This window comes from Callithrix jacchus, chromosome 11 (genome assembly GCF_049354715.1).
Source record: "Callithrix jacchus isolate 240 chromosome 11, calJac240_pri, whole genome shotgun sequence".
Lineage (NCBI taxonomy): Eukaryota > Metazoa > Chordata > Mammalia > Primates > Cebidae > Callithrix > Callithrix jacchus.
Window position 1 is genome coordinate 34478440 of NC_133512.1, and position 16073 is coordinate 34494512.

The following is a 16073-nucleotide window of genomic DNA, read 5'->3' on the forward strand; positions in this document are numbered from 1 at the left end:
GCAACAAGAGCAAAACTCTGCCTCAAAAAAAAAAAAATATAAAAATTAGCCTAACTTTTCCCCATTATGCTTCTATATATTCTCATTTTTTCTCCTGGTTTGTTGTTATTGTTTTGAGGCAGGGTCTTGCTCTGTCACCCAGGCTGGAGTGCAGTGGTGTGATCATGGCTCACGGCAGCCTCTACTTTACAGGGTCAAGCAGTCCTCCTGCCTCAGCCCCTGAGTAACTGAGACTACATGAGCAATACCAGTCCCCTAAACAAAATTCTTAAGAATCATTCAGGGCTTTCAATTATGGGAGAAAAATTGTTTCAATTAACTACATTTTTTTTTTGGTCTGTTTCATTACATCATGCTCCCTTTTCAGGTAGATACTTCTAAAAGAAAAGGGGAAAAAATGGTAACTATATTAATAGCTACTCAGCTCAAAAGTGTTTGGTTAAAAACAGAACACTGTTTACATTTAAACCAAAACTGTGAGTGAGAGGTTCCTATGTAAGCTGCTAACACTGAAGGCTTGGCATAAGTAAATGAGATGAGACAGATTTCTATAAATTCAAAAGAATATGGTCACTAAAAAGGAAAACTTGAGTCTCTACAGTCTATGTAACTTCAGAGTCAAAATCGTGTTTCTTGAACACTGAGACCCAAGTAATATTAACTACCTGAAATAATTTTTAAATTACTTTTTAATTCATATATTTGCTTAAGGTAAACCCCAAGACACCCTGATACAAGTCTGCAAGTTCTTAGTACCTTTAGTGATGCCCTCTGTGCTAATGTCCAAATTAACTAAGATTAACTGTCAAGCCTTAGTATTTATACCTTCAGTTAATCTTAGTTAACTTGGACATTAGCACAGAGGGCATCACTTGAAAATCAACAGTGATTTTTAAGAAGTCAAGCCTCAGTTCTCCACTCTATCTTTGCATGACTCTCCTACCCTAGGTATCAAATAAGAGGCACTATAGGGTAACCTTCAATTTTTCTCTTTTGAAAAACTTAGGAATTGAAACAAAACCAAAATTTTCTTAAGACTCCTTTTAACCATTTATCATTTATTAAATGCACAACCAACATGAAAGAAAAAAGCCTGTAATGTTTTGTAAGTAGAAATAATATATTTTATTTCATCCCTGAAAAAAAACAAAAACAAATATGTCCACATCTAATAGGAGAGACTAAACAATTATTCCAAACTTCTACCTGGCACTGGCATATAATTAATTTCTTCACTTAAAGGTAGAGAGTACAGAGAAGAGAACAGAGATTTGGAAATCTGTCTTTCATGAAACAATATTTTCACATATTTATTTTAATAAAATATTGTAATTATGGCTACATGTGGTAGCATATTGTAATAATGAACAATACAATATCTAAAACTAAATTCTATACAGTCTAAATCTAGAAGCTAGCTGCACTTAAGCAGTTATTATAGAGAATAAATACTATGAAATATAGGGCACCATGTGGCAATTAGATTTGCTACAAGGGAAATTTAAATAAAAGTATAATTTGTTTTATACTAGAATTACCAAGATTAGAATTTCCTGTGCTATATACAGTAGCTTTTTTCCTGAAAAGACAGTCAATCTTCATAGTTTATATTTTAAATGTTCTTAATTATTTTAAGTGGCCATTATATAAAATGAATATATAATGTATCTGTTATACAAATTCAAAATTTCTTAAAGCAGGATACTCTTATACAATATAATGTTAATATTTTCCAAGCAATTTAATGCAGCACTGAAGTACTTTTATTATATACATCTGGTTAAAGTCCTCAAGAGTTCCAGTCTCCCAAGTCCCTTCCTCCCGGACCAATACAATAAAAGCAAAATTAACCCAAATATGGAAATAATGTGCTTTCCTGATAGCATAGACACACAAAGTGTTAAACTTTTAAATGAACATTCATGTATGTGAAAAATCATGAATACTTTAGTTACTGTTAATCTCACCATAAAAATACTTTATTCTTCAGAATATATATATATGAGAAAAATTTAAGTATGAGATTAGAGTTTACAACTATTTTAATGCTGTTATTAAATTGCCCCAATGTTAACGAAAGGTAACTGACAGTGGCTGCTACCCATTTCAAGATTATGCTCTTATAAATGTAATTTTTAAAAATATACGGTAATTAACCTTCAGTTATTTCAAAGGATAGTGCAAATGAATACATTCTTTGGGTCATGATTTCAAAACATTATTTTCAACATTATATTTCCTTTCTCTGCTCATAATTGGAATAACAAAACATACTACTAGAAGGAAGGACATTTTCAAATAGCCTTAGTTTAAAAGTTACATCTATTGAGAACAAATGACAGAATGATTAAATATTCTCCACTTGTCCAAAAAACATGTTATATACTTAAATAAATATGTTATAGAAATGAATCCATGTCTTTCAGTGTTTTTTGTTTAAGCTTGATCTCAAACACAAAAGATTTATACAAAACTCACCTACCTGCTTACTACATCAACCAAGGTACCAAATTCCCTTTAAGGACATAGTACAGCATTGAAGAGACTTGCCTGAAAACAAACAAATAACTTGAAAATTTTTATGTACAGAATTAGAGTTCCATGAATCCAGCATACTCCTTGAAAATGTGTAGAGATTTTATTGTAAAATATTACTCTGTCCTAGCCAGTGATTATAAAGCTTTTCTGCCATAGGATATAATCCACAGTGGATGGAGCAGCACAAGGTGATCTTCAACTGCTATCTGATGCTGCCTGAGCCATTCGTTCTTTTATTTGTGGTTACTGGCACCAAATTCCCACTAGTACCATTGGTGGTGTTGGTTGCTGAGCCATTCACAACAATATAGTCAACTTTGTTCTCCAGCTTCACCAATCGTTGCAAAATGTCATCCAGAAGGACAGCAATTGTTCTTTTCAGATCCGCTAGGGGAAAAAAATCAGAATAAAATAAACATTAATAGAGCTCTTAATTATGGTGCTTTTACAGTTTGAAGGAAAAAAGTGAACAAGCACTGGGTCACTGGAGAGAAAATGTACTAGAGAGAACACACTCACACTACAAATAGGAAAAGCCTAAATTTTTTTTCTTTTTTGAGAGGGAGTCTTCCTCCATGTCCCAAGCAGAAGTGCAGTGGCATGATCTCAGTTCACTGCAGCCTTCACCTCCTGGGTTCCAGCAATTCTCCTGCCTCAACCTCCTGGGGAGCTGGGATTGCAGGCACGCACCCCCATGCCCGGCTAATTTTTGTATTTTTAGTGGAGACGGGGTTTCACCATGTTGGTCAGGTTGGTCTCGAACTCCTGACCTCAGGTGATCTGCCCTCCTGGGCCTCCCTCCCAAAGTGCTAGGATTACAGGTGGAGCCACCACTCCCAGCCATAATTTTTAAATCAACAGCATCATTTACAGAGCTTCCAAAATGAATTTCAGAGTTGCAAATGTGGGGGAAACTCTCACTTTTCTAGTGCGAGATAATGGATTTTAAAATCTGATTCAAAATGTTAGTTCCACTGTGAGTAACTCATTTGCCTTGAGTTTCTTAAGAAGTTTATAAAAAATACTACAGACTAAACAGATAAAGTAAAAAGCTAGCTAAGTAAGAAAGAGTCCATGAAATGCAGAAATCGGGAACCTCCACAGGGTGGAATTGTGGGGGAGTCTAGGGTCCAGCACAAATGCCAGGAACCTGTTGAGTGCAGTGGTTCTGACTTAAATTTTCTCCAGAAAAATGGTGGCGAAGACAGTATCTTCCAACCTCTTTGTAACGTTATGGAGTTTTAGTAAACTTTACTTGACAAGAATAAAATGATGAGGCTTTTCTGCCTTAGAATTCTCTTTCTCAGGTTTCCCAAAATCATCTAGCATATATTAGGTACTCCGTTAGTGACAACAAACACTGTTATTTTTGTTGATCCTGGACCAAAAAATCAACTCAAGCCCTAATCTGGATCACCAGGGGAGAAATTATCTAACAACTGATAAATGTGCCGATGGTTCTATCAGAAAAGCACAAGCAACAAAAGAGAAAATAGATAAACTGGACTTCACTGACATTTAAAACATTTTGTGCATAAAAGGACATTAATCAAGAAACTGAAAAGACAACCTATAGAATGAGAGAAAACATTTGCAAACCATATATGTGATAAAGATCTATTATCCAGAATACATAAAGATCTCTTAAATTCATGAACAAAAAGATAAATCAATTTTTTAAATGGGCAAAGGACTTGAATAGACTCTTCTCTAAAGAAGATACGCAGCCTGGCATGGTGGCTCATGCCTGTAATCCCAGGACTTTGGGAGGCTGAGGTGGGTGGATTACCTGAAGTTAGGAGTTCAAGACCAGCTGACCAACATGAAGAAACCTCATCTTTACTAAAACTACAAAATTAGCCAGGCATGGTGGTGCATGCCTGTAATCCCAGCTACTAGGGAGACTGAGGCAGGAGAATCGCTTGAACCGGGAGGCGGAAGTTGCAGAGAGCCGAGATCGCACCATTGCACTCCAGTCTGGGCAACAAGAGCAAAACTCTGTCTCAAAAAAAAAAAAAAATATATATATATATATATATGCAAATTTCCAATAAGTACATGAAAAAAATGTTCAGTATCACTGCCACTACAGAAATACAAGCCAAAACTCAATAAAATACCACTTCACACCTACTAGGATAGCTATCATCAAAGAAATAGAAATAGAAAATAAGTGTTGGCAAGGATGCAGAGAAATGGAAATTCTCATACATTAGTGGTGAGAATATAAAATAGTGCAGATACTGTGGAAAAGAGTTTGTCAGTTCCTAGAAAACTTAAACATAAAATTACCATATGACCCATGAATTTCATTCCTAGGCATATTCCAAAAAAAAATCAAAAGCAAGGACACAGGGCTCGGAGGGATCCTGATACACCAATGTTCATTTCTGCTTTATTCACAATAGCCAGAAGGTGGAAACAACCCAAGTGTCCATCAACAGATAAACAGATAAACAGAATGTGGTATATATGTAAAAACAACAGAATATTATTCATCCAGAAAAAGAAATAACCTTCTGATACATGCTACAACACAATAAACCCTGAAAACATTATGCTAAGTGAAATAAGCCAGAAACAAAATATCAAATATTGTACAATTCCACTTATATAGAATAGGCATATGTGTACAAACAGAAAATAGACTAGAGGTTATATCAAGGACCAGGGGAAGGAGGGAGGAAAGATTTGTTGCTCACATATTACAGCTTTTTTTTTTTTAAGACAAGTCTCACTCTGTTGCCCAGGCTGGAGTATGGTGGTGCGATCTTGGCTCAACAGAAAATGTGGTATATACGTAAACAGAACAAAATATTATTCAGCCAGAAAAAGAAATGACCTTCTGATACATGCTACAACACAATAAACCCTGAAAACATTATGCTAAGTGAAATAAGCCAGAAAGAAAATATCAAATATTGTACAATTCCAACCTCTGCCTCCTGGGTTCAAGCAACTCTCCCGCCTAAGCCTCCAGAGTAGCTAGGACTACAGGCATATACCACCATGCACAGCCAATTTTTGTATTTTTAGTAGAGACAGTGTTTCACTATGTTGGCCAGGCTGGTCTCAAACTCCTGACCTCATAATCAGCAGCCCTCAGCCTCCCAAAGTGCTGGGATTACAGGAAAAGCCACCATGCCCGGCAATGTTACAGATTTCTTGTTTGGAGTGGTACAAGTTTTGGAAAGATACAGTAGTGATGGTTGCACAACACTGTTAATATAATGAATATCAATGAACTGCGTATTTTTAAAAAAAAAAAATTTTTTTTTGAGACGGACTCTCACTCTGTCACTAGGCTGGAGTGCACTGGCGCAATTTTGGCTCATTGCAACCTCCACCTCCCAGGTTCAAGGGATTTTCCTGCCTCAGCCTCCAAAGTAGCTAGGATTACAGGCGTGTGCCACCACACACAGCTAATTTTTTGTATTTTTAGTAGAGACAGGGTTTCACCATGTTCGCCAGGCTGGTCTCTGGTCTCACATTCCTGACTTCAGGTGATCCACCCACCTCAGCCTCCCAAAGTGCTGGGTTACAGGTGTGAGCCCCCACCCCCAGCCTTAAAAGTTATTTTAATGGCAAATTTTACATTATAGATATTTTACAATTGTTTAGAAGTGGGAAAAAAAAAGTATCAGAAAGGGGTAGTACTACAGTAGTGGTTGTGATAGACGGTGAACAAAAAATACTTATCAAAAAAATAGAAATGTAATATAAAGTGAGGGAAAAACCATTTGGAGGAAGGCTTACTGAAAAATGAGATTTTCTAAGCAGTGCATCTCAGGCATCAAACATTCTAGTTTAGTGGAATATACAAGAAAAAAATGTACAAAAAAGTCTTTCAGCAAGAAGTACCCAGGAATGAAATATAATGACACATACTTCTTTCAGATGGTTCCGAAAAGATATAAACATAGATATTTATATCTATAAAGAGAATTGAGCATGGTGGCTGACATCCATAATCCCACCATTCTGGGAGGCCGAGGCAGGGTGGATCACTTGAGGTCAGGTGTTCGAGACCAGCCTGGCCAACATGGTGAAACCCCATCTCTACTAAAAATACAAAAAAGTTAGCTGGGCATGGTGACACATGTCTGTAGTCTCAGCTCCTTGGGAGGCTGAGGCAAAAGAACTGCTTGAACCTGGGAGGTGGAGGTTGCAGTGAGCCGAGATCATGCCACTGCACTCCAGCCTGGGAGACAGAGCAAGACTCCGAATCAAAAAAAAAAAAAAGAAAAAGCAGACATAAAAAAATGTTAGCCAACTGTGAATTTAGATGAAAGTTTATGATGTTTATAAGTTTATGATGTTTACCATATGGTTTTTTAAAAATTATCTGTAGAGTTGAAAATTAATTCAAAATAAAACATTGGGAGAGGGGACATTTATTTATTAATACCTTTCAATCAAGAGTTGCAATAGTATATAGTAAATAGGAGATAATCATATTTTTTAAAACCCTTCAGCAGTAAGACTAAATGATAAATACTGGATCTCCTTTTCCATGGCAATCACCTCCTTTATAATATTAAAAGCAGCAGCAACCTAAAATGGGCAGGCAGGGGACAGTCTTAACACAACACATTAACAAAATGAAGCTTAAGCCCTAGGAGGTCTGAACTAAACAAGTATGAGAATTGTAAAGGTGCAGTCTAATCACTTATTTGAGTCAGGGTTAGGAAATGCCAATTAAAGAAAAAGTCAGAATGAATGAAAAATAACTATATGATAATTTTATAATGCTCTAAAGTATTATTAAATATAGAGCTTTTAAATTTTCTAAAATCAACTGTTTTAATATTACAAAAAAAGAGACTAAGAGAGTATATCTACCTTGCTCCATGATATAAAATCATTTTGTTGAATATCAGAACAAAACTCTTATTTCTCAGATTCTTTCAAATACACCAAATATCCTCCTTTCTCTATATTTAAAATACAATTTTGTTTACATGTCATGAGAAAACATCTTTAAGGGAATTATATGCTTGTATTAATATTATATGTGCATCCATAATACTTTCCCCGTAAAGCTCTGTCACTGAAGGTGCTACCAATAAGCACTCCTTCCCTATCTTAGGCCTTGAACCCCTAAAAGCAACTTGAAAATAGAAATCCTATCATATCTATCCCTTTACTCTCAGCTCACCCAGCTTGGTGCTTCACCACACAGTAGACACTCGACAAATGTTTGAAATGAACACTTGCTGAATGTCTAATTCACATGTTTGTTAGGTGGCATCATCATCCCTGAGATTAAAATGAAGGTTCCCAATTTAGAAAATGAAACTTTTTACGGTTACTCTGTTTCTACTTTAACTTCTTTATTCTGGGAGAAGATCAAGTTTAAGAAGAAAAAAAAAGCACATAAAAACATAGACCTAACCTGATGATTTTACACCACACAAAAATCAAAAGAAGGGTACATAATGCTATTAAATATGCTAAAGATATTGGGTATAAAAAGATCCTAACTATGATAAACATAATCAGTGACTGTAAGGCAGAGCAGGAAGCCACTATCATCCCTTGAACTATGGAACAGAGGGAGAATGAGGTGATTTACCAGAGGCCAAGTCCAAGGTCACCTTGTGGAAAAATAGAACCAAGGCAGGCTGTCTGGCAGAAGGTGGCACTACAAAACAGTCATGGGCACCGCTACAGACCCCACCTGAAGCAGAGAGGGAGGGGAAAAAAATACCTTCCCTTCATCCTAATTCCAAATTCCTCCCAATACCTCCTACTGGCTGAACTCAAGCAGAAGCCAGCTGATTTGGGAACTTGGAAAATGCTACCCACTGGAATCACTCTGCCTTGAGAAATAAAACAGAACAGAAAAACGGTAAGGAATAAATCTGAGGGCAACCAGCCATAGGACTGGCACAAACATAAGCACACATGCTCTTACAGATTCCCTACTTTTGTCGTATGTCTCTTAATTTGTTCTTTTTTCTCTTTGGAGACAGGGTCTTGCTCTATCGCCCAGGCTGGAGTGCAGTGGCACAATCATGGCTCACTGCAGCAGCCTTCAGGCCCTGGATTCAAGTGATTTCCTCCCACCTCAGAGCCCCCTCCCCACCTCCTGCCAAGTAGCTGGGACAACAGGCACGCACGACTATGCTGGGCTAATTTTTGTAGAGATAGGGTTTTGCCATGTTGTCTGGGCTATTCTCAAACTCCTGGGCTCAAGCAATCCACCTACCTCAGCCTCCCAAAGTGCTGGAATTACAGGCATGAGACACCAGGCCTGGCTGTATTTTATCTTTTTATACCTAAATATTGTTTTCTGGTTTGTACTCTTAATGTCAGCTGCCTCAAATCTATTTTGTAGAGAAGCAGGTCTAAATAAAGATAAACCTCTTAGGTATACACAAAAGGAATGAAACTATAGTAAAATGCAAAATGATACAGAAGTATTTAATATACACTGTACAACTCAAAAACTTTTCCTTACTAGTATTTTTCAAATTCAAGTCAATACTTTACCACAACTAAAATTCAGCTTAATGCTACAAACAAGAAAATTTAGAAATCACTGTTTTTTTTCTTTTATTTTGGATATAGGGTCTCACTTTGTCATTGCCCAGGCTGGAGTGCAGTGGTGCAATCTCGGCTCATTGCAGCCTTGAACTCTGGGGTCAGGTGATCCTCCCACCTCAGCCGACCAAGTAGCTGGGATTATAGGTGCCTGCCACCACACCCACTAATTTCTGTAGAGACAGGGTTATGCCATGTTGCCAGGCTGGTATTGAACTCCTGAGCTCAAGTGATCCCACCTCGGCCTCCCAAAGTGCTGGGATTACAGGCATAAGTCACTGCACCTGGCCAGAAGTCGCTTCTTGGTTATTGAAGTGAGTTACCGAGTGTAAAATTTTATTATGAAGCTCCTAGCAGTAAAGAAAGAATTCCTCAAAAGAAATACAAATGAAATATCATAGCAAAGAGAACACTGTTAGGTAAAAGTGCTTTCAAAGACCTCATCAACTATATGATTAAATGTGCATTCACTGTTTAATCTTTTGTATTTTTAATATAGCTCCCTTCTCCCACTGGGTGCTTAATAAATTATGTCACTGAACAATTACTTTATTACTTCTCAAGATTGCAAGGTAGTTTAAATCACATGAGTGAACTAAGATATATTCTCATCAAACATTAAATACAAACTAAAACCTCCATACTTAAGCCTAATTTTTTCTAAGAATGCTAAATAATGCTTTTGCCTAAATGATACAAATCAGCATAAATAGGCTATGTTTTAAATAGCTACATCAATATCATATCTAATAGGAATTCTGACATTGACTTTCCTTTAACACATCTGGAATACAAGGACCACCCATTTTATAGGTTTGGCTTCATGTTTTTTCCTTAATTATTAAATTAACTTTTGTTTTGAGATAACTGTGGATTTACAAAGAGTTGTAAGAAATAATAAATAAAAAATTTCAATACCCTTTGCTCAGTTTCCCTACAATAGTAACATCTTGCAAAACTGTATACAATATCATAACCAGAATGCTGACATTGCTAAGAGTTAAGATGCAGAATATTTCTATCACCACTAGGGTCCCCATGTTGCCCTTTTACAGTAAAACTCACTTCCCTCCCATGGATCTGTTTATTTGGTGTATGGTATTACATTGATTGATCTTCAAATACTGAACAGCTTTGCATCTTTGGAATAAATACCACTTTGTGGTCAGGCGTGATGGCTCATACCTGTAATCCCAGCACTTTGGAAGGCCAATGCAGGTGGTTCACTTGAGGTCAGGAGTTCGAGACCAGCCTGGCCAACATGGTGAAACGCTGTCTTTAGTAAAAATGCAGAAATTAGCTTGGCATGGTGGCAGGAACCTGTAATCCCAGCTACTTGGAAGGCTGAGGTGGGAGAATCGCTTGAACCTGGGAGGTAGAGGTTGCACTGAGCTGAGATCATACCAGTGCAGTCCAGCCTGGGCAACAGAGTGAAACTCCGTCTCAAAAAAAAAAAAAGAAAAAAAACTACTTGATGTTTAATTCTTTTTATAGGCTGCTGAATTATTTGCTAATATTTTCTTAAGAATGTTCACATCTATATTTGGGGGAATACTGATCTGCAGTTTTCATTTTTTATACTGTATTTGCTTAGTTGGGTGTATGAATAAAACTAGCTTTATAAAATGAATTAGGAATTGTTCCTTCCCATTCTATTTTCTGGAAAAGATTGTGTAAAATTATGCTAATTCTTCTTTAAACTGCAGAGTTAATTCTTTAGCAAAACCATCTGGGCCAAAGATTTTTTGGGGGGGAAATTTTAAAATTATAAATTAAATTACCTTAATAGTTATAGGACTATTCACATTAACTATTTCATATTGGGTGGGTTGCGGCAATTTATTTTTTGAGAAACTGATCCATTTCATCCAAGTTACCAAATTTATGCACATAGAGCTGTTCAGTGTTCCTTTATGTCCTTTTGATATCTGCAGGGTCTGCCGTGACACTCATTTTTTCATTCCTGATGTTGGTAATTTGTGTCTTTTTTCTTTTCAGTCTTAGAAATTCGTCCTTTTTTTTTTTAACCCTATTAAAGAACAAGCTCTTCGTTTCATTGATTTCTCTACTGTTTTTCTGTTTTCAACTTCTTTGATTTCTGCTCTTCATTTCCTTTTTTTCTGCTTGCTTTGGGTTTAGTTTGCTTTTCTTTTTCTAGGTTCTCTACATAACTTAGATTATGGATTTGAGACTTTTCCTCTTTTCTGATTTATGCACTTAGGGCATAAATTTAAATTTCCCCTTCAGCACTGTTTTAGCTGTGTCCCAAAGTTTTTATGTTGCATTATTTGTATTTATTTCCCTTGAGATTTCGTCTTTGATTCATTATTTAGAAGTATGTTGTCCAGTTTCCAACTATTAGAGATTTTCCTATTATCTTTCCATTATTGATTTCTACATGATGGTCAGAGAATACACTTGGTATGATTTAAATTCTTTTAAGTTTCTGAGGTTTGTTTTATGGCCCAGAACAAAGTCACTTTGGTAAGTATTCTATGGACTTTTTTTTTTCTTTTTTGGACATAGGGTCTTGCTCTGTCACCTAGGCTGGCGTGCAGCAGCACACTCATGGCTCATTGTAGCCTCAACCTCCTGCTCTCAACAGACCCTCCCACCTCAGCCTCCCCAGTTGCTGGGACTACAGGCATACACCACCATGCCCAACTAATTGTTGTATTTTTTGTAGAGATAAGGTTTCACCATGTTACCAAAGCTAGTCTGAAACTCCTGTTCTCAAACAATCTGCCTGCCTTGGCCTCCCAAAAGGCTAGGATTACAGGTGTAAGCCACCACACCCAGCCTCCACGGACTATTTATTTATTGAAACAGGGTCTCATTCTGTCACCCAGGCTGGAGTGCAGTGCCACAATCTCAGCTCACTGCAACCTCTGCCTCCAGTTCAAGCAATTCTCATACCTCAGCTTCCGGAGTAACTGGGACTACAGGCATGCGCAACCCACATCCAGCTAATTTTTGTATTTTTAGTAGAGCTGAGGTTTCACTTTTTTAGCCAGGCTGGTCTTGAACTCCTGACCTCAAACGATCTGGATGCCTCAGCCTCCCAAAGTGCTGGGATTACAGGCATAAGCCACCACGCCCCGACTCCACAGACTCTTGAAAAAATGTGTATTCCACTCTTGTTGGAATGTCATAGATATGTATATTAGATACACAGAGCATTCTACACCACTGTACTCTAGCCTGGGTGACAGAGGAAGATGCTATCAAAAATTATTCTCCTAAAATATCTGTGGAGTCTTTTTTTTGTTTTGAGATAGAGTCTCACTCTGTTGCCTAGGCTGCAGTGCAGTGATGTAATCTCAGCTCGCTATAACCTCTACCTCCTGGGTTCAAGCAATTCTTGTGTTTCAGCCTCCCAAGTAGCTGGGACTACAGGCACCTACCACCTACCTCAAATGATCCACCTGCCTGGGCCTCCTAAAATGCTGGGACTACAGATGAGAGCCATTGAGACCAGCCCTTTTTTTTTGAGACAGAGTCTCACTCTGTCACCAGGCTGGAATTAAGTGGTGCGATCTGCAACCTCCACATTCCGGGTTCAAGCAATTCTCCTGCCTCAGCCTCCTAAGTAGCTGGGACTACAGGTGCGCACCACCACACCCAGCTAATTTTTGTATTTATAGTAGAGATGGGGTTTCACCACGTTGACCAGGATGATCTCAATCTCTTGACCTCGTGATCCACCCACCTCGGCTTCCCAAAGTGCTGGGATTACAGGCATAAGCCACCACACCCAGCCTTTTTCTTTTTTTTTTTTTTTTTTTTTTTGTAGAGCCAGGGTCTCCTTATGTTACCCAAGTTGGTCTCAAACTCCTGGACTCAAGTGATCCTCCTGCCTCAGTCCCTCAAAGTGCTAGGATTATAGGTGTGAGCCACTGCACCTGGCTGGCATCTATTTTTTATTTAAAGTGTTCAGCTACACTGATAAAGAGAAAAGCCAAAACCCTTAAAAGAAAGCAGGGTCATTGCCCAAAGTAATCTATAGATTCAACACTATCCCCATCAAGCTACCAATGACCTTCATAGAACTAGAAAAAAACACTTTAAACTTCATATGGAATCACAAGAGAACCCACATAGCCAAACAATCCTAAGCAAAAAGAACAAAGCCAGAGGCATCACACTGCTGGACTTCAAACTATACTACAAAGCTACAGTAATCAAAGCAGCATGGTACTGGTACCGAAACAGAGACATAGACCAATGGAACACAACAGAGGCCCCAGAAGAAACACCACACATCTACAACCATCTGATATTTGACAAACCTGGCAAAAACAAGCAATGGGGAAAGGACTTCATGTTTCATAAATGGTGTGGGGAAAACTGGCTAGCAATATGCAGAAAGCAGAAACTGGACCCCTTCCTGACACCTTACACTAAAATTAACTCCAGATGAACTAAAGATTTAAACATAAAACCTAACACCATAAAAACATTAGAAGAAAACATAGGCAAAACCATCCAGGAACTATGCATAGGCAAGGACTTCATGACTAAAACACCAAAAGCAATGGCAATAAAAGCCAAGATAGACAAATGGGAGCTAATTAAAATTCAGAGCTTCCATACAGCAAAAGAAACCATCATTAGAGTGAATTGGCAACCAACAGAATGGGAAAAAATTTTTGCGATCTACCCATCTGACAAAGGGCTAATAACCAGAATCTACAAAGAACTGAAACAGATTTACAAGGGAAAAAAAAAAAACCCCATTCAAAAGTGGGCGAAGGTTATAAACAGAAACTTTTCAAAATAATACACATATGAGGCCAACAAACGTATGAAAAAATGCTCATCATCACTGGTCATTAGAGAAATGCAAATCAAAATCACACTGAGATATCATCTCACGCCAGTTAGAATGGCGATCATTAAAAAATCTGGAGACAACAGATGCTGGAGAGGACATGGAGAAAAAGGAACATTTTTACACAGTTGGTAGAAGTGTAAATTAGTTCAACCATTGTGGAAGACAGTGTGGCAATTTCTCAAGGATCTAGAAATACAAATTCCATTTGACCCAGCAATCCCATTACCGGGCATACACCCAAAGAACTATAAATCATTCTGCTATAAAGACACATGCACACGTATACTCACTGCAGCACTGTGTACAAGAGCAAAGACCTGAATGAACCCAAATGCCCATCAACGATAGACTAGACAAAGAAAAAGTGGTACATACACACCATGGAATACTATGCAGCCATAAAAAACGATGAGTTCATGTCCTTTGTAGGGAGTTGGATGAATCTGGAAATCATCATTCTCAGCAAACTGACACAAGAACAGAAAGCCAAACACTGCATGTTCTCACTCATAAGTAGATGTTGAACAATGAGAACACGTGGACTCAGGGAGAGGAGCATCACACATTGGGGGCAGGTGGCGGGGTAGGGGAGAAACAGCGGGGGGGTGGGGAGGGAGGGGAGGGTGGGGAGAGATAACATGGGGAAAAATGCCAGATATAGTATGCACCTAAAGTTAAATAAATAAGTTTTTAAAAAAAGAAAATAAAGATATATAGTAGTCTTTATAATAGACAATGTATCCGTTAAAACAATGGATAAAAATATACTTAGCAGGGGGAAAAAAAAAGAAAGCAGGGTCAGTCTTTGAATAGGAAAGCCTGATGTGGTCAAGGACTGGTGTTAATGGAGATTCAGAACCAGGTGTAGGAAACCATGCACCAACTGCAAAATGCTCCTGAACAGTCCGTGTGAAGCTGGAGCAAGTATTCCCAATTCATTGTTCTAGGCAAATCACAGAATCCAAGAGGGAGAATATTACATAGGAAGAAACAATATTCCATTACAGAGGACTAAGAATGTGGAGGAAAATATATAAGGTGGATGGAAATAATTACAGATTAAAGAGAAAGCACATATTACTGTTCAAAATGTACAGGTAATTATAAAGTTTAATCTGTCCATAGCCTTTGAAATAGTAAAAATTTATTGTAAACTAGCATTTTTAAAAAATATATTAGCTAACACAGAAAACCAAATACTGCATGTTCTCACTTTTAAGTGGGAGCTAAATGATAAGAACTTATGAACACAAAGAAGGAAACAACAGACACTGGGTCTACTTGAGGGTGGAGGATGGGAGGAGGGAGAGGAGCAGAAAAGATAACTAAACTATTGGGTACTGAGCTTAAAACCTGGGTGATGTAATAATACGTACAACAAACCACCATGACACGTGTTTATCTATGTAACAAACCTTCACGTGTATCCCCAAACCTAAAATAAATTTTTAAAATTTCCATTAAAAAATATATTAGTTTATTTTTATTTTATCAACTGAAAAAAAAAACAGGATAAACAGCTCAAAAGAGGTCCATTCAAGAAATATTTTTTATTGGCTTTTTTTGTATAGTAATGACAGGCTATGGGATAAATGGTTTCTATGGATAGCTAAAAGTTTAAGTTACTGTAAAATTCTAATCTGACTGTAACTTGTACTGCCATTTCAAATTAATAGAGCCAAGGAAGAAATTCAAATAATGAAACCAGAATAACTGGCTAACTCATTTGGAGAAAAAAACCTGCTTCTTACTGTTTACAACAGAAATCCCACCTATATGACAAATATAAATGTAAAATGAACAAAAAACAACTAAAAGCATAATACAGTAGAATATAAGTTGTGGAGAGAAAAATTTTCTGCATAAAACTAAATCATAAAAAAGATATTTTACTACATAAAATTTAAAAACAGTATACCCAGTTATTGGGCAGCTGAAAAATCAAAAGAAAAACATTTGTAACACATGACAGCATTAACATCTTTATAAAGAATCAAATAAGAAATAAACAAATTTCCCAGCAGAAAAACTGTCAAATGACTCAAATAATTCATATTCTCATATGTACAAGAAATACCAATGGCCAACAAACATTTAAAAAATCTTTTAACCTCCCCTGAAAGCAAATAAATGCAAAAGCAAACAATTAAATGCC

General features: G+C 37.2%; 1 protein-coding gene across 1 annotated transcript in view; it reads right to left on the bottom strand.

The window, feature by feature from the left end:
• Positions 1-1101: 1101 nt before the first annotated feature.
• CCDC126 (coiled-coil domain containing 126) overlaps positions 1102-16073 on the bottom strand; it is a 41471-nt gene continuing 26499 nt past the window's right edge. Inside the window, exon 4 of the mRNA XM_002751485.6 lies at positions 1102-2925. Within this exon, the coding sequence (XP_002751531.1) occupies positions 2741-2925 (185 nt within the window). The 3' untranslated portion in view covers positions 1102-2740. The remainder of the gene's footprint in view (positions 2926-16073) is intronic.